At 40.7% G+C, this 19,308-nt stretch overlaps 1 protein-coding gene across 1 annotated transcript in view; it reads left to right on the top strand.

Annotated features, from left to right (window-relative positions):
* Positions 1–19,308, top strand: part of RAD54L2 (RAD54 like 2) — a 75,701-nt gene that overhangs the window by 50,376 nt on the left and 6,017 nt on the right. The window contains exons 6-17 of the mRNA XM_020998962.2: positions 167–349; positions 958–1,091; positions 3,921–4,117; positions 5,218–5,560; positions 7,127–7,304; positions 8,629–8,883; positions 9,523–9,641; positions 12,295–12,413; positions 14,254–14,353; positions 15,566–15,771; positions 16,222–16,397; positions 17,484–17,680. Of these exons, the coding sequence (XP_020854621.2) occupies positions 167–349; positions 958–1,091; positions 3,921–4,117; positions 5,218–5,560; positions 7,127–7,304; positions 8,629–8,883; positions 9,523–9,641; positions 12,295–12,413; positions 14,254–14,353; positions 15,566–15,771; positions 16,222–16,397; positions 17,484–17,680 (2,207 nt within the window). The remainder of the gene's footprint in view (positions 1–166; positions 350–957; positions 1,092–3,920; positions 4,118–5,217; positions 5,561–7,126; positions 7,305–8,628; positions 8,884–9,522; positions 9,642–12,294; positions 12,414–14,253; positions 14,354–15,565; positions 15,772–16,221; positions 16,398–17,483; positions 17,681–19,308) is intronic.

Below are 19,308 nucleotides of genomic sequence, written 5' to 3'. Positions count from 1 at the left end.
GGTGATGTGAGAAGCTGATTACAGACACCAGAGATCTATTCTAATACTTACTAACTTAGCATTGTCTTTACTATTGTTCTAGAAAAAAGAGAACTGCAGACTCCACTGTTTATCACTTGTGTTGTTTGTCATTTCATGTTCTTATGATTTCTTTCTATCCTGTTAGATTGGTGGAATCCGATTCCTGTATGACAATTTGGTGGAGTCCCTGGAGAGATTTAAAACCAGCAGTGGATTTGGCTGTATTCTGGCTCACAGCATGGGTTTGGGAAAAACTCTACAGGTGATCTCCTTCTTAGATGTCCTCTTCCGACACACAGAAGCCAAGACTGTCCTCGCAATTGTACCGGTAAGGAGCCAGTTAGATCTAGGCCGGCTCTACCATGTTTGGCATTCACTGTATAACCCAGCATCAAAATGAGTTCCTTCTAATCTGCTGCCTTTCCCCAACACTTAACAGAGCTTTCTCCTTTGAATAAACAGGTATTTTCATTGCTTGTATTGCACCTGAATGTGTTGATTTCTGTAGTATAATTAAAAAAAATTTTAACATCTGTTCATTGTAGAACTGTTGCTAAGCAGGTTGAAAGTAGCTGAGTGTTGTCCATAGCTTTAGCAGTTAGGATGTCTAAGTTCCTTAGCATCATAAGTATTCCACTTGCATTGTTTCAGCAAAGGGCTCAGGCCTCTTTGGAAGAAGGACTGATTCTTCAAACACTTTCGTTTAATAGATGCATATCATAAGGGCTATTAATAAGTACAGAACATAGCAAATATAATAAGGTCATCTTCATATAGGCCACACACTTTCTGCTCTTTAGTGTCTATGTTAGTACTTGTAGCAAATAACATGATTTCTGGGTTTATTCCTTAAATGTTCTCTTCCTCTCACCCCCTTCTGTTTTTTTTCTTGTTTGTGTGTTTGTTTTTTGTTTTGTTTTGTTTTACTTTTGACAGGTGAACACTCTTCAGAACTGGCTGGCAGAGTTCAACATGTGGCTGCCTGCCCCTGAAGCTCTACCTGCTGACCACAAACCTGAAGAGATTCAGCCACGCTACTTTAAAGTCCACATTTTGAATGATGAGCACAAGTAGGTCTCTTAATTTTTTTTTACCTCTTGTTTTCCCTTCCTTTCATTTGTTTGCTCAACATACTTTTATTTTAAATTCAGTTCAACCGGCATTTTTTCTTTCAGGCACCACGAAAGCCTCAGACTTCTATTGGAATTCTGATGCTCAACAGTGTTTTGTTTGTACACGTTCCATCCTCCCTAATTTCCTTTTGTTTCTTCTGTGTATTAGTTATCCTTTTCTTAAAATGAATTCTGCTCTGTCGCTGGTTTCTTGGTAAAGTCTTCTAAGCTATAAAGCTGGCATATAGTCTTTACCTTCTGCATCAGTTTTATTTATTTTTTTTAATCTACTTTGCACTGTTTGTTATGTAACTGTACGTTCTCATTGCTGGTTCCTCATTTGACAATGGTGCTTCACATGCTTTTCATTTGGTCATCTTCCTTCTCCAATCTGGTCTCTGCACAGCTTACAAAGTGATATTCCTCCAGCACAGGTATTGTCTCTCCCTGCTCAGTAAAATTTAAATGTCTTCCCATTAATTTAGATTCCTCTGTTGGCATTTAAAGCCCTTCCCTGCCTGACTCTAACATGCATTTTCAGCCCTATTATACACCCTCCCCTTTACACTTTGGCACAGCAGCAGCAAATGGGCTTTCTTGTGTTCCTTACATGCAGTGTTCTGTCTTGAGGCTCTGCACCTTTGTCCAGGTTGACCCTCATACCTGGAATGCCCTCTCCCTTCACCTTCACCTCTTAGAATCCCTGATTTCCTTCATATCTCAACTCAGATAACCACCTCTTATTTGAGGCTTTTCTTGATTACCTCAATGGCTAGTGCCTTGCATAAAAATGGTCTCATATTTACATTTTATATGTACTTATATGTGCCTCTCTTCCTATAGAATGTAATCTCTTTGAGGGCAGGAACGCTAATTTCGCTCTTTGCATCTGCTTAGCAGAATGCTTGGTCCAGAGTGGGTACTTAATAAATGCTTATTGATTGATTCTTAGTTTTGTGGTGGCTTGGGTTTCTGAGGGAATACTATAAACAGAAAATGAGCATGCTCATAATTTTCCCATGTACTGCTATAGTAATAAGATCTGACATGATAAATATGGAACTCTTTTCTGAACATCTTGACTGTAGAGATCAGATGAGATAATATTTGTAAAGTGCTTAGCACAGTGCTTGGCATATAGTAGGCACTTAATAAATGTTTATTCCCCTCCCCCTGTATTTTTTTTGGTGGGGTTCGAAATTCAACTTGTCAGTTTTGCTGTTTGCCTCTGATTCACTATTAATCTAAGTCTATAAAATTCTTCTTGCTCACTAAACCAGAAAACTTTGTTTTCTGTTAGATTCCCTAAATTAGAGTGAAAATGACTCTTATTCTCTTTAGGTGGGGCCAAACTGCCTTTCCAAACATCCATTCTTCTGTTGATGATGATGATTTAGGGAATCAGAGTGTGGTAGAGATTCCCCACACGGCTACCTTCAGGCCTCTGCTGACCTGCCGCTAAGATTCTAAACTGTTTTACCTCAGTTTTGCTTTGTGAGATACCATGTAATAGCATGCAATGAGATGTAGTCAACACAGATGTGGAAGGCAGCATGACAGAGTGGTGCAGTGGACAGAGAACTGTGTTTGGAGTCAGGATTTGTACTCAAGCTAGCTCTTGCTCAGGACCTTGTATGGCCATGGGCAAATGATTTATGCTTTCTGAGCTGCAGTTTCTTCATTGTAAAATGAGGGGGTTGAATGAAATGATCTTTAAGGGGTCTGCTTCTTCTCTCCTTCTCTTCTTCTCTTCTTGTCTCTTTGTCACTTTTCCTTCCTTAGAAGATGATCAATTAAAATGGGGGTAAAAAAGATGAAATTTTATGAATTTCATCTTTCCTCCTAGGAAAAGGCTGAATGTAATGACCAAAATCAAATTGTCATGTTCTGCATGTCATTTACCTTTGTCATCCTTCCCCTGCATTGGTTAAAATAAATTCCTTCTCACATATTCAGTAGATGCAGCTCTTCTTTGAGAACAGTTTCATTTCTGCTGGAATTGGTTTAAATCTTAGTCTTATCTAAAAGTGTAGCTTCCAAGAATATGCAGTTGGTGTTTTAAAGGTGAGATGGGGCGAGGAGAAGGGAATCAGTGCTCTTAACTTAGGTGGGAAGGGAAAAGATGTTAGGACACCTCTTTTCACTAGTAGTACCAAGGAATCTCCTCTACCCTGCAGGAATAACTGTTAAAACTTGCAGTGGGTAAGTCTTAGCCTTTTAGAAGTCCTGGATGGATCAGTATCTCTTAGCCAAAGTCTGTCTTTCATAGCAAGCTTTCTGTATAGTGGGAACAGTGATTTGGTTTTGTTATTAATGTCCAGTTCTTGTTACGTTACAGGATTGTATATCTTTGGAATTGCCTTACTGCTCACTCACTGACCTTTGCTGGATGCTCCTTCCTACCTCTCCACCTGATGTACTATATTTTTGACATGGATAACATTTAATTTTTAGGTACTGTCTAGGGAATCTTACACTGCAGCCCGGGATTTTCCATGGCTGATCTTCTTGGTGTATAGTGTGTGTGCTTGGGCCTATTGGTTAACGTTTTTAAATGACCTGGCCTAGCTTCAGTGACAGCATTATCTTGAAGAATGATGGGAGGGAGAGAGACAAGTTTTTGAGCAGTTGGCCATGTATATTTACAGTATTAGCTAATATTTGAAGCCATTGCCATCCTAGAGTCACAGATGTAAAATAAGTGTTATTCTGTAGGTGTCTGTTTTGGTGAATGCTGCTGGGGAATCTGAAAAAGCAGTAGTCATTTCTGTCTGTTCATTTTTGTAGGACGACGGCTGCTCGTGCTAAGGTGGTGACTGATTGGGTGTCAGAGGGCGGGGTGCTGCTGATGGGGTATGAAATGTACCGACTCCTCTCCCTGAAGAAATCCTTTGCTACAGGTAGGAAGAAGAAAACCAAGAAACCTGCTTGTCCGGTAATCATCGACCTGGATGAGGAGGACCGACAACAAGAGCTCATGAAAGGTTGGTGATAGGTGACAGTGCTCTTCCCCGGAGCTGTGGTGCTGTGCAGCCTGGTGGAAAGAGGCCTAGTTGGGAATTACTGACCGGGTAGCTGCATGGTTTGAAGGGAGATCCTTTTACTGTGGTGACTTCCTAGACCTGCTGAGTGAAGGGAATGATGAAAAATCACTGAGATAAAAACACACAAAGCACACAAAAGATCATCAGTAGAAGTTGAAGTGGTGCTGACAACTTCCTGATGCATTTATTTAGAAATGAAATTGAGTATTTTATAGTTTGTCTTATATACAAAGCTAACTTACTTGTGTTTGTTAGTTCTTCCTTCTCTTGGAGGCTTTGCTGTGGTCAGAAGGGCCTTCTTTCTGACCCATGAAGCTATCTCAATTTCTTGAATCTATTTATTTACTAAGACTTTTGAGCTCAGTGACAGAGTTGCAAGTCCTCTCTAGTAGAACTAAGATGGTCTCAGCAAGGGCTGCTAAACAGCCAGTGATTTTCTGGCTTCTACCAATTTGTTCTAGATTGTCCTAGAACCAAGAACCTGGAGGGACAAGCTGTGCTGCACCATTCTCTGCATTCGTTGTCCATGTGGGGTTTGATCAGAGCCCATTTTTAATCTTGAGATTATTCCTAGCATTCTATGAATCCCTCTCTGCCATCTATTCACTATGGGTTTCAAGAAGACAAATGGATTTTACTATTATAGCCTATAAAAATTTGTTAAGAAAATATATTGGCTGTGAAAATACTGTAGCTGAAACATTCCACAAAACCAAACATAGAGGTCAACAACGAGAAGTTAGCAAGGATTTATTAAGCATTTACTTTGTGCCAGACACTGTGCTAAACTCAGGGAATACAAATAGAAACAGAAAGAAAGAGCACCCCTTACATTCTAATGGGAGAATACAGCTCATCAAAGAAGCTGAAAAGCTGGAGGGAGAGCAGAGTGGAAAGGCTTTGTGTTGTCTGTCTTCTGTAATTAGTGCAGGGTGGCTATATTGTTTTCTAGTTTTTCATTTTTCTTACAAAGTAACTTTCCTCCAGATTGCTGAAAAAAGGAATAACCTTTGATTTTTGGTTTTCTTTTCTCACTCTAGGCATTGAGAAAGCCCTTTCCCGCCCTGGCCCTGATGTGGTGATTTGTGATGAGGGGCACCGAATCAAGAATTGCCATGCCAGTACATCCCAGGCCCTAAAAAATATTCGGTCTCGCCGTCGGGTGGTGTTGACTGGGTACCCCCTCCAGAACAATCTCATTGAGTACTGGTGTATGGTGGACTTTGTACGCCCTGATTTCCTAGGCACTCGGCAGGAGTTCAGCAACATGTTTGAGCGCCCCATTCTCAATGGGCAGTGTATTGACAGCACCCCTCAGGATGTTCGCCTCATGCGATACCGAAGCCATGTTCTCCATAGCCTCCTGGAAGGATTTGTGCAGAGGTGAGTCATTCCAAGAGTCTCTGAAGGTGCTGCTTGTAGAAGTTGAGGTTGCTTTATGAAAGAATTTGTGACCATTCCTTTTAGAGGCTTTCCAAGTAGGATTTGTGATGTATTATTGTGAATGTGTAAGGCTCTTGTACAGGTAGACTGTGTCTTGGGACCAGTACCAGTTTCTCAAAGAAGAGAAACCACAGATTTCTCCCCTGTGTCTAATGTCAGGGGAGGATCAGCTAACTGAAGGTTTGTGGGCTTACTGGTGGAACTAAGTGCGTGTTAGGACGGACCCTTTAGGCCATGTTCCTTACATGCCGAAGAAAAAAATCTAGGAATCTTGGGACATATTTGATCACCATTGCACTTCACTGGGATAGAATTTCTTTTCTGCCATAATACTAGGGATGTGATTTCCACAGTTGTAAGCTGTTTGTCAGTGGAGCTTATAGAAGTCTAAAGGGAGCTCCTGGGTTTTTTTTAGCCTTCCTGGTGTCATCATCATTATCATCATCATCAAACATTGAGGGTCTACTTGTGTGCTAGTTACTGTGAACCCAGAGAGGTATAACATGCACTTGGCCAGCCTTTAAAGAATGTCTGGACTATGGATGGGTGGAAAGAAGGAAGGATGCATTACCCAATAGGAAGAAAAGCAGGATCACAGGCTTCAGAATAGGGATGAGCATGTCCTGTATGCTGAGAACAGCAGCCCAGCCTCTTTGCCTTAGATTCTTGCAAAGAATCCAAACTCTCTGTGTGTAAGGATTGTTTCATTGTTTGTATTTGTATCACTAGGGTGTATGGGGTGTTAAGGAGGACTAGCACCCCTGGTATGAGGGCTGCCAAGCCCTTTTCAGGGCTGCTTACCCACCTTTGGTGTCTACCTGTCACCCAACTCTCACCTGTGGTTCCAAGAAGCTGTAGCATGTGCAGTGGCCACACCCCAGTAAAAACTGTCTCAGCAGATGGGCTAAACCAAGTAGAAGTAACTGAGGATCCTCAAACCCATCAGTGAATTAGAGGGATATCTACCCCAACCACATGAAGATTTCCCCTGGCAGAATGGGAGGATGAGAACAATTTGTCTTAGTGGCCATGAAGGTGGCTGAAACAGGCGCTGTGGTGTGCTTAGAGCTTAGTCAGACATTGAAGACACCAAGATCATCTACTGCATCCCAGTCTGTTGCCAAGCGTCTTGACTTTTGTCTTGCCTCTGGACTTCAGTGGCTTAGGAAGAGAAAGTGAGGCTGTGCAACTCTGCTTCACTTACATACAATTCATGCACAAGTCAAGACATTACCCATGATGTCATTGGTCCTCTTCAAAAATGAAGGATGAACAGCAACATTTGTATATCCCCAGTGCTTGGCACAGCATAGTTGCTTAATAAATGTTTTTTGAGTGATTAAATGTTTAAAGTTTGATGATTTATAGCTCACTAATGCATAGCCACAATAAATCATAAAGGTCCCTAAAAAGAAGGGTAACTATGAATATTTAATTTTTATCCTACATCAGCCCATGACCTTCTCTTATTGCCTCCTCACTCTCCTTTTGGCATTGCTTCTGTAGGCGAGGCCACAGTGTGCTGAAGATACAGCTTCCATACAAAGAAGAGCATGTAATCCTAGTGAGACTCTCCAAAATCCAGCGGGCTTTGTACACAGAGTTCATGAATCGTTTCCGTGACGCTGGCAACAGTGGCTGGCTGGGGCTTAACCCTCTTAAGGCTTTCTGTGTGTGCTGCAAGGTGAGTAGGAGGAATAAGACAGGAGTCGTTTAGGAAAATATAATTGAAATTGGTGTTGGTGGGATGTTAGACCAGTATACTAGTGTCTGCCTACTGAATGGGAAAGTAAAAATAGCACTACTGCCTTAGTGCCCAGGCAGACCTGGAAGATCAGATGGCTCCGAGGGCCAGTCTCCTATTGCTAAATTGCCATAACCCCAAAAAGATCACTTCCCCTTTGTGAGTCTGGCTTTCCCTGTATAAAATGAGTGAGGGCACTGCCAGCCAACCTTTGGTGTTTGTAACAATGAGGTTTAGAGAAGTCCATAGATTAGAAAGGCTATTCATATATCTCTCCCCTTCATCTCTGCATTCAGCTGGATTTGAATTCCCTTCAGGCTGGAAGAGTTTGAAGACAGTGCAAGGCCAAAGCACCCTTATAAGCCTTATAAGCAAGTAGAAAACCTTCTGGTCTCTCTGTAACAACTATAAGCAAAGACTTAAGCCCCTGTTAAGAGAAACACAATGGTGTCTTCAAGACGGAAAACTTTTTCATTTTAACCAATACCAGCCATTGAGTTTGAGCTGTTCCATTGTGTCTTATGGAAAGTTACTTTACCCAAATCAGAAAGTTGCTTTAGCCAAGTCAAATAGAAAGATAGGTGAATATGAGGTTCTAAAGCATTTGCCCTGCAGTCAGTCTCCACAGCTTCATATCAGTGACAGGGAAGTATAGTTTTCATGAAGCTAGCAGTGATATTTTCACTAACCCCCACACCAAAGAATTCTGTGCCCCTGCCAGGGATTTCATATTCGTATTAGAATTTAGAACATCCCCAGAACAGTAATCCATTACTACGTCTGTCAGACATGGGTCTTGTTTTACATTTGGAGACTCTCAGTCATTGAGTATCTAACTTACCAAGGCCACAGAGTGAAACAAACAGAAACAAAATTTTAGCTATTGACTCCAGCTGTCTGACTATAGACTAAGGAAAAGATAAATCCCTTGGGAGCAAATCTCTTATTTCTTTTTTTAAAAATATATTTTTTTATATTTTTATGTCATTAAAATTTCTCCTAATATCCCTCCATATCTCTCATTTCTATAAATTACATTGTGGCAACTAGAACTAGTTAATCAAAAGGAGTTTTCAGTTTCTCTTGTTAGAGTGTGTGTGTGTGTGTGTGTGTGTGTGTGTGTGTGTGTGTGTGTGTGTGCGCGCACGCGCATGCGTGTGCATATATGCCAGCAAGACCTAGGAATAGAGGGGAGGGAAGAAGGAATGGCAGCGGGTGAGACCTAACTCCTTCCTGTTACTCATCCCTTTCCTGTGGGCCTCAGATCTGGAATCATCCTGATGTGCTGCATGAAGCCCTTCAGAAAGAGAACCTTGCCAATGAGCAGGACTTGGATGTAGATGACCTCAGCACAGCTGGGACCAATGCCCGCTGCCAGACCCAGGGAATTAAAGTCAAAACCGAGGGCAGTACCTTGGCACCCTCAGGGGGAGAGGCAACAAACAGCAAATTCCTACAGGGGGTAGGAGGCTTCAACCCCTTTCAAGAGCGAGCCAACCAGGTTGTCACTTATGAATGGGTGAGTTCAAGAAAACTGCTCTCTCACTGGCTTGTATGCCAGCTCTTTGGGGACAGGAGGCTCTTGTTTTACTTGTATTCATTAAGCACCTTTGAAATGCCTGATGATGTGCTAGGAATTCTGGGGATACCAAGACAAACAGAAAATGGTCTTTGTGCTCAGAGAGCTTAACTAATATTGGGGGAAAACAGCAGGGAATGCAGGAAATGGATTTAAGGTAAATAAAAAGTAACTTTTTTAACTCATTCACCATAGGGTCAAGATTGAAAAGAAAGGAAAGTGAAGGTAGGGCTAGAGTGATGGCCGGAGATGAGGGAGCACTGATGTGTAGAAAGACTGATGGTCATAGGGAGGACAAAGAAAGGATAGAATGAGTGAGACAGGCTCCCTCTGCCTTCCATATAGTAAGTGTCTGGGGGCTCAAAGCTGAATATTGAGTGGGAATAATTAGTCGATAGGTGGTGATATATTGTATATTTTGGGAGGAAAAGCTCATAGTAGACAGGGGAAAGTTTTTGCCTTTTCCCAAATAATAGTGAGAATGAAACCAATTTAGAAATTATCTTGAGGCAATGGTGACTGTTGCTTATAATGAACTGGCTTTAGAACAGCTCTGAGCTGTTGATTCTTCTGTTTTAGGCCAAGGACATCCTATGTGATTATCAGACCGGAGTCTTGGAGAACTCACCCAAAATGGTGCTGCTTTTCCACTTAATTGAAGAAAGTGTGAAACTTGGGGACAAGATCCTTGTATTCAGGTAAGAGTATTAGCTACTTCCCAAGTACCCTGGTGAGGTTTTACATCATATTTCCAAAGGAAATGGAGCAGTTAACAGAATGAGACAGATGTCATTTCTTCTCACCCACTGCATAATATTAGGTTCTCCTTTTTCTGTTTTATTTTTCTTCATTTTTTCTTTCTCCTCTTTGTTTTTGTGTTTTTTAAAAAATACATTTTTATTCATATCTTTTGTTCACATATGTTTCCTCCCGTATCCTTTCCCTTTTCCTTATACTAAGAGCCATCCCTTATAACAAAGAATTTTTTTAAAGGGAAGAAGAGGAAAAAGTTCATCAAAACCAATGAACACATTGAAAAAATCTGACATTATATGCAGTATTCCACACCTGTAGACCTATGTATCAATGCAAAATTGCAACAGGAGGTGTCTTTTTCTCTCTTCTTTAGAGCTAGCCTCTATCATTATAATTCTTCTCCTTCATTATTAATGAAATTTCTTCCTGGAAGACGTTGTAGAACTTTTCCAGTGTTTCAGGATTTGGATCTTCCTCCAGGGATGACTTTTTCTCTCAAAGAAATTTTAAAAGCTAGGGGTCTCATTTCTTCCCCTATAACAAGACTTATCTTTGAGGATATAAGGGCCGTGGTGGCCCTCATTGGAGCTGACTTAACTGCTTTTTAATTATTTTTTTAAATTTAATTTTATTAATTTATTTTGATTTATCAATAATCACTTCCATATGCTTTTGAATTTAAAATTTTTTCCCCCTTCCTCCCCACCATCCTCCCCAAGATGGTGCACAATCTGATATAGGCTATACATTTACATTCCTATTAAACATATTTTCACATTAGTGATATTGTAAGTAAAAATTAAAACCAATAGGAGGAACCATCAGAAAGAGGAAACAAAACTCAATAGAAGAGAAAAAAAAATAGCAACTCAACTTCCATAGTTCTTTCTTTGAATGTGGATAGCATTTTCCATCACGAGGCCTCTGGAGATGTCTTAGATCCTTGTATTACTGGGAAGAGTTAATTTTATCAATATTAGTCATTGCACAATGTGGCTGTTATTATGTACAACGTTTTTTTGGTTCTGCTCACTTCACTCAACATCAGACCATACAAGTCTTTCCAGGTTTTTCTGAAGTCAGCCTGTTCATCATTTCTTATAGCACAATAGTATTCCATTACATTCATATACCACAACTTGCTCAGCCATTCCTCAGTTGATGGGCATCCTCTCAATTTCCACTTCTTTGCCACCACAAAAAGAGCTGCTATGAATATTTTTGTACATGTGGGTCCTTTTCCCATTTGTATGATCTCTTTGGGATATAGCCCTAGAAGTGTTATTGCTGGGTCAAAGGATATGCACATTTTTATAGCCCTTTGGGAATAGTTCCAAATTGTTCTCCAGAATGGTTGGATCATTTTACAACTCCACCAACGACGCATTAGTGTTCCAGTTTTCCCATATCTTCTCCAACATTTATCATTTTCCTGTTTTGTCATGTTGGCCAATCTGATAGGTGTGATGTGGTACCTCAGAGTTGTTTTGATTTGCATTTCTCTAATCAATAATGATTTAGAGCATTTTTTCATATGACTATAGATGGCTTTAATTTCTTCATCTGAGGACTGTCTGTTCATATCCTTTGACCATTTATCAATTGGGGAATGGCTTGTATTTGTATAAATTTAACTTAATTCTCTATATATTTTAGAAATGAGGCCCTTATGAGAGAGACTCGTTGTAAAAATTCTTTCCCAATTTTCTACCTTCCTTCTAATCTTGGTTGCATTGGCTTTGTGCAAAATCTTTTCAATTTAATGTAATCAAAATTATCCATTTTGCTTTTCATAATGTTCTCTATCTCTTAACTGCTTTTTTAACTGCTTCCAAGTGAGGTCTTCATCTTTTGAAACACCTCATACCACCCAGGACGGGATTTGAGGAAAGAGTGATTGTTAAAATCTGGGGGGTTTTCACATTGCATCATACCATACCTGGGTAAAATATCTTATTAAATAATTCAGTAACAGAACCAGGCATCAGCAGCTATTTGAATGTGACTAAAGACTATCAGTGTCTTGGTTTATCTTTCATAATCTGTCTTGACCAGAGTCACATCCAGGCCAGATAAAGTGTAAAATTGGGTAACATTTTTTCCAAAGGATTTCTGACCCTCCTTTTGTGGACTGCAGGGTTGAGAAAGATGTCTTCTTCAAGGCAGTAAGACATCTATTTCCCCTGGAAAGATTTATGAGGTTGCTTGTAGCACCATAGTGAGTTCTGATGTGCCTGAACACTCACCTACCAGACATGGTACCCAACTGCAGAATTCTTTGGCTGATGATGCACAAATAGAAGGAGAGACAGGAACAAGGGTGGAGATTTTTTGGTTTCTGGCTGTAGGTGTGGAGATGATGATTTTGTACAAATCTGAAATGAAGAAAATATCTTTTTATGTCTTGAATACAATCTGTACTCATGGATTCTTGGCTGAGAAGGGGCCCCAGAGACACTTTTGTGTTGTGCTTTGGGATGATACATTTATTTTTTTAAGGACAGGAAGCATCTACAAAAACTTTAAGGAACTTTTTGCTTTTGGACAAAATACCCTCAGGCAGGTTTTATTGATATGACTTGTTATTCTCTGCAGTCAGAGCCTTTCCACCTTGTCTGTCATCGAGGAGTTCCTGGCCAAGAGACTAATGCCCTGCCTGCCTGGCTCAGATGGGCAAGGAGATCAGAACTGGGTCCGAAACCTCAGCTATTACCGTGAGTTCATTCCTATTGATTTGATCACATCAAATTGTGGGGAACGTCTGTTGAGCGTGGCATTTTCCTCCTCTTTCCTTTTTTTTTTTTCTTTTCCTTTCCTTAGTCCTCTACCTCATTCTTTTTATGCTCACTTGAGCATCCATGGTTAATCAATCAACTGATATTTACTGGCATAACATACAGTGCAAAGCATTATACTAGGCACTATGGGGACAGATCTGAAGGAGTATAAAACATAATGCTAATCTTCTGGGAGTTTACAGTCTAGTTGGGATAAAGAAATGTGGGCATAAGCAATTAGTAATAGAAGGCATTATATTTTAAGTATTGCATGAGTGGTGTAAACAAAAATTGCTCTAGGAATGGAGAGGAGGGAGAGATCACTGTGGGGTGAGGGAAGCCTTTATGGAAGAGGTTGAGATAAATTAGACTATGAAAGGTGAATGAGATTGGGTAGGCTAAGAGGAGAGTGTAGTTCAATGGAAATAGCCTTAGATTTGATTCAAAAGATCTGAATTCAAATCTCACTTCTGCCACTACCTCTAGGGAAGTCTCTTAAGCTCTTTGGGTCTCAGTCCCTTATCTGTAAAATGAAAGAGACTGACCAGATGGTTTTTAAGGTCCTTTCCAGCTCTAAATCTATGATCCTGTGAAGAGAGACCATTTGAAGCAAGAGAAATAGTATGAACAAATGAGGAAATTATTTTGACTGAAGTAAAGCCTTCTTCCCTCCCCCTCTCCTCCCTCCATCTCATTCAGCCTAAAAGTACAGTGACTTCTTGCAGGCTGATCCACTACTGAGCAACAGTTTTCACCTGCTCCATTTCTGAATTGGTGCCTGGCACCTCTTACCACTCCCCAGCTCCCAGGGGCTTACCATATTGTTGCATGATCCACTATAGCTCAAAAATTCTGAGCTCAGGGGTTCCACCAACCTCAGTTTCCCCAGTAACTTGGATTATAAGTGTGCACGAGCACACCCAGTGAATTTCTTTTGGGAAATAATAGAGAAAAAGGCATGAAACATAGGTTGGAACCAAATAATGGAGAGCCTTTGATGTTAAGCGAGGCCTCTTCCATTTTTAGAAGTATCTCCTTGCATGTCCGTGGTTTACTTTGTTGGTCTGTGACTAATTTTCCTTCCCATAAAGTCCTGCACAAATGTCATGATATATAGTTGCATAGAGCTTCACAGTTCTGGTGCTGGTAGTTCATCAGCCCAAGTCAGCATTCTTTTATCTGTTTTACTAAGAGAAAAGATGCCTTGAGCTAATGAATTACAGCCCATGGCCCTCTGGATCTTAGTCTGTTACTAGAACCAGCACCAAATGTAACTCTTTACTGACTAACATGTATTAGGCTCATTCTAATTCCTTTCCTTTTCTTGGGTGCCTTGACCTACTGCTCTGTGTCAAGTACTTTGTGCCAGCTTTTAAGATGTCTTTGGCTTGACCACATCCTGCTCTGTCTTTTTTTTTTTAACTTGGAGGCTGCTTGTGTACTGTATGTTCAGGAAGTCAGTGGGAGTCTGTGCCTTGACATTAGGGTTGAGGAAGAGAACCTTCCATTGAGTACCTCTGGGTCTTGGAGGGGCACAGCATTTTTTCTTGGATAGGTGATTTCTACTCTGAACTCTACTTTCTTGTTAGCTTTTCACTCTAAGATTCTTAAAAGCACATGAGGGCAATTTTCTCCTGTCTCTTCCTGGTAGATATATCTATCTGTCCATTAAGGGAGATAGCACCTAAAGTCCTGGTAGATGGGAAAGGGGCTTAATATAGTCTCTGTGTATTTATGGCAGTCCTGTATCATCAAAATCTGCCATTTCCCTTCCCAGGACTAGATGGTAGCACCTCGGCTTCTGAAAGGGAACGTCTTATCAACCAATTTAATGATCCCAACAACAGTTCTGTGTGGCTCTTCCTCCTTTCTACACGGTGAGTAGGGTCTTGGGGAGTGGAGGTTGAAAGGAGTTTAGCAGTGGATAGAGCCATTTTTGAACTCTTTTCTCACATACTTCTGCTTGAAAGGGTCACTATTAGGGCATCTACTGTAATAGCTGCCTTGGTCTGTAATTTGGTCTTCAATTCAGGGAAAAGAGAAAAGAGGATATTTACAGCTTGTTGGAGAGTTAAGAAAGAAGGTGCTATAGAAATTGTTGTAGAGGGAGAGAACAGTTGTTTGTGAGGATGCCCTGTTCATGAAAGGTCTAGTGTAAGTATCTAGTTTCTTAAATTTCAGAGGAAGCTTCCTGAGGATGGCCATACCTGCCTTCCCTGTCTTACACCAACAAATGAGATAACGGAGAGAAAAGCATTTTAAAAAGACTACTGAAATAAGTAATGGTGGTGTTATTCCATACACCCAAGCTCAAAGGATCTCTCATTGGTCATTACCAAGGGGTAAAGTGTATGGGGTGTTTGGGAAGACTAGCACCCCTGTTGTGAGAGCTTACCAAGCCCTTTTCAGGGCTGCTCACACACCTTTAGTGTCCACCTTCACCTGACTCTCACCTGTCATTCCAAGAAGCTATTGCATGTGCAGTGGCCACACCCTGGTAAGCCATTTTGGCAAACTGGCTAAACTAGGGTAAACCAATGTGCCTCAAACCTGTTGGTGATTTAGGGGGATGTCTCCCCCAGGCACGTGAAGATGCCCCTAGGGGAATGGGTGAATGAGAACAATCTGTTTCAATGGCCACGAAGGCTGCTGAAGCAGGTGCTGTGGAGTGCTTAGGCATTGAAGACGCTAAGGTCGTCCACTGCATCCAGGGCTATCATCTTGACATTTGTCCTGCCACTGGCCTTTGATAACTCATGAAGAGAGAGGCTAATAACTTTGTTCAACTCTGCCTCACTTAAAACCAATTCATGCACAAGCTATTACCTGTGATGTCACTGGTCCTCTTTGAAAGTGAAGGACAAACGAGCTGAGAGGTGGGGAACAGTGTAGGTTCCAATAACCATGGTGGGGGGGGTTTTCTCTGAGGCGCAGCAGAGAGCTAGGGTATCGTGGTGCTAGACAGGAGCAGTTAATTTTGTTTTAAGGGCTATAAGTGGCAACAACAAGATGAAAACTGATTTGCAAACTCTAATAAGTCAGTACTCTTCTGTAGATGAGTTTTGTGCTTGTTGACTTATATTTTAAAGAGCTGGATGCTTGGGTGTGAATCTGATTGGTGCCAACCGAGTTGTGGTGTTTGATGCCTCCTGGAACCCTTGTCATGATGCTCAGGCAGTGTGTCGTGTATACCGCTATGGGCAGAAGAAGCCTTGTCATATCTACCGACTAGTGTCTGACTACACTCTGGAGAAGAAAATCTATGACCGGCAGATTTCCAAACAGGGAATGTCAGGTAACCCATATCAAGGTGTCCATGAGCTAGAGGGTAGAAGGAAGTCAAAGGCAAAAGAAGTGAGGATATGGAAATTTTGGCTTTGAATTTTTTAGAAGTCTGTAGTCTTTTCTTACCCTATTACCATCTTCTTCACCTTAGAGGCCTTAAGAAAGCTCTTGTGAAGAGCTTTGATTTTAATTTGTTGAAATATTGATGGTGAAATATTCATTTGATGCCATACTGGCATATGAATTTCTCTTCAGTGTCTTGCCTCAGACTTAGGACTTCCTACAACCTTGGTCCTAAATAAGACCTCATTTTGCTGTTCTAGTCTTATAGTGTGGAATATAGCTGAATTGATGCCATGTAAAAACTTATTTTTTACTTTCTCCAGTTTTGTGATTTTGCATTTGTAATCAGTTTCTTTACTTGCTTCCCTGACACACCTCATGTCATCTCCCTTTTCAGATCGGGTGGTGGATGATTTAAATCCAGTGCTCAACTTCACCCGGAGGGAGGTAGAAAACCTATTGCATTTTGTAGAAGAGGAGCCAGACCCCACCCAGCTGGCACTGAACATCAGTAAAATCAAGGACTCTGTCTTACAACTTGCATGTCTCAAGTACCCTCACCTCATCACCAAGGTGTGTACCATATCCTATTTAGTGTATTTACTCCCCTAAAAGGAGATATATATATATATAATATATATATATATATATAATATATATATAATATATATATATATATATATATATATATATATATATAAAAGAAGGTAACAGCACTCCTCAAACGAATGGATTCGCTCATTCTAAATTTCTACCTTTATTGCCCAAGGCAGTCTGCTTCATCAGACAATTATTAAGTAATGATTTTTATATAAGACACAGTGTTTAGCATCACGGATGCAAAAATAGGGTATACAGACCCTCCTCTCTTAGGAACCTGTGATTTAATGGTGCTTTTCTAGGGGTGGTAGTTTTTGTAGAAGGGAAGACTAGGACCCCCTTTGTAACACTTTTCTCCTTTCCCCATCATCTGCCTATGTCCCAGGAGTAGGGGTCATAGTGGTGGACAGTATCCATTTTTTCCTTAGTCAGAATTGCTAGGTATGTGATGAGTAGGAAAAAGCAAAACTGTATTTGTTTCTATTTTGAAGCACTTTTTCATTAGTACCTCTGGAAGAACAGACCCACCCGCTTAACTCCCATTTGTTAAAATATATTTTCTGATATCTTGTTTTTACATCACCTTCATTTCTGAATATATACCTCCCTTGTCCCTTACACTGCAGACCTTGTAAAAAAAAAAAAAAGAAAAGCAGCTCAACACAACTAGCCGCCACAGAATTGGTGCATGCGCAGTGAATGTGTCACGCCCTTAGTCTCCTGCCTCTGCAAAGGCCTGAGGGAGATGCACTTTTTCACCTTTTCTCTGTGACCAAACTTGATTGTTATGCTTACACTGCATTCAGGTTGAGTGTTTTGTTCTTTCCATTCACATTTTAATCACTGATGTGTGTGTGTGTTACTGGTGCTACTTTCTTTACCATGCATCAGTTCACATAAGCCTTCCTGTACTTCTCTTAGTCCTTCCTATCCATTACTCCTTCTGGTACAGTGGTGCTGCTTTACACGGGGAAGGGGAGTGAGGAGCTTGTGTGCTTTTTGGGGGCCAGCTGAGTAGGTGAGTAGAGGAAAAGTGTCTAAACCTCCCTGCTTCTGCAGGAGCCTTTCCAGCACGAGTCGCTGCTCTTGGATCGAAAGGAGCACAAGCTGACCAAGGCAGAGAAAAAAGCAGCAAAGAAAAGCTATGAAGAAGAGAAGCGGGCGTCTGTCCCTTACACACGTCCATCCTATGCTCAGTATTATCCTGCCAGTGACCAGAGCCTGACCAGTATCCCTGCCTTCAGCCAGAGAAACTGGTGAGTGTCTAAATCTAAGAGGCTTCCAGGAGCTAGAACCAAGATTTACTTTTTCTTTGAACATTAAGACAAAACAATTTGTATTTTTAAATGAAAAGATTACACATACTGTTCATTGTTAGAACAACATGCATATCTAGCAGAATTGCTTCAGTAGCTTGTGCTTATGTTACTGCAAGGGGAAGAAGGGTGGGTTTGTTGAATTTCTGACTCTAGCTCCCAGGAGACAGAGATCGTGTGCTCTCCTAACTTTTTTGGGCAGTGAGAAGCCTGAAACTGCAAACCCCTTCTTTTCATATGTGCTGTCCTCACTACCCTGATGTAAACCAAGCCCATTATATCACTGGTAAAGTTTCCATTGCCCCAGTTTCAATGGCATTTTGGTCCCTAGAAGATGGTGATTCTTTCAGGAGCTATGCTGGGAAGCTGGTCATTGAAGGGTAGGGCCTTCTCTGCCCATTTTCTGCTCTTGGTTGTTAATGAGGTTTCAATAGGTGGCTGAGCTCTAAGTATACACAGTTATAATCTCCTTGGGCACTTCTAGAATGTTTCAGCCTCCAAGCAGAAGCAAAGACAACAGTTGATAAGGTTCTTTATCATAAATTATAGTGCAGTTATGTGTTTAATTTCTCTTCTCATTTTCGGACAATGTGGTTCCCAACTTTGACCTTCCTATTCAATAACCAGATCTGCTGCCTATTTTTACACTTTGGTATATTACACTGATGTGTTCAGGATAATACCTTTCTCCTCTTTTCTAGGGGCTCAGGAACTTAACTGATTGATTTTGTACATTTTTGTTGCTATTTTCTAAGTATCTTACATGAAAAATGTCAAATTAACTTCTAGGATATAAAGTAACTGGAACCACGTTCATTATATCTTTGGATTGTAGAAAAATTTGGGATTTAAAAAATAAATTGTTAATTGTAATATAATTTGTGTTTTCCATTTTTTCCAAGTGGATAACCATCCTATAATAATATTTACATTGATGTATCACTTCCTTGTGCTTTGGCTCTTATTTTTATGCCCATTAAATATTTTGAAATGAGTAATTCTTAAGTATCTAAAAGCATAAATTGCTTGCATTTCCACATTTTGCTTGAAGTAGGGAAATAATAGGTGGTATTGTGCAACAAGATGGGATAGATTTTAAAACTGCATCCATTTCTTGTCTCCTGCCTGGGAGGGTTATTCTTTTTCTTTTGTAATGCAGTGGTCCTGAGGATTAGGGCATTTTTTTCTAACTCTGATCATTTCAGTTTTTATTTTGTAGGAGAAGTGATCAAAGTGTCATAGAGTTGAGAAAGGGGAAGGGATCATAATGACTGTCTAGTCTAACCATTTTACAGTTTACAAAACCAAGGGCCAAAGAAAGGAAATAACCTGCCCCTGCATAAGTGCGAATTTATCCCAGACCCTCTCACTCTACATACAGGCCCTTCTCACTACCCCATGCTGTTTGTTTGTTTGTTTTTGTGAGGCAATTGGGAATTAAGTGACTTACCCAGAGTCACACAGCTAGTGTTAGATGTCTGAGGCCAGATTTGAACTCAGGTCCTCCTGATTCCAGGGCTGGTGCTCTATCCACTGCACCACCTAGCTGCCCCTCCCATGCTCTTTTC

Source organism: Phascolarctos cinereus, unplaced genomic scaffold (genome assembly GCF_003287225.1).
Source record: "Phascolarctos cinereus isolate Bilbo 61053 unplaced genomic scaffold, phaCin_HiC Scaffold_4;HRSCAF=312, whole genome shotgun sequence".
NCBI lineage: Eukaryota > Metazoa > Chordata > Mammalia > Diprotodontia > Phascolarctidae > Phascolarctos > Phascolarctos cinereus.
Note: the sequence above shows the minus strand (reverse complement) of the source record. Positions and strands in the feature narration are given on the sequence as shown.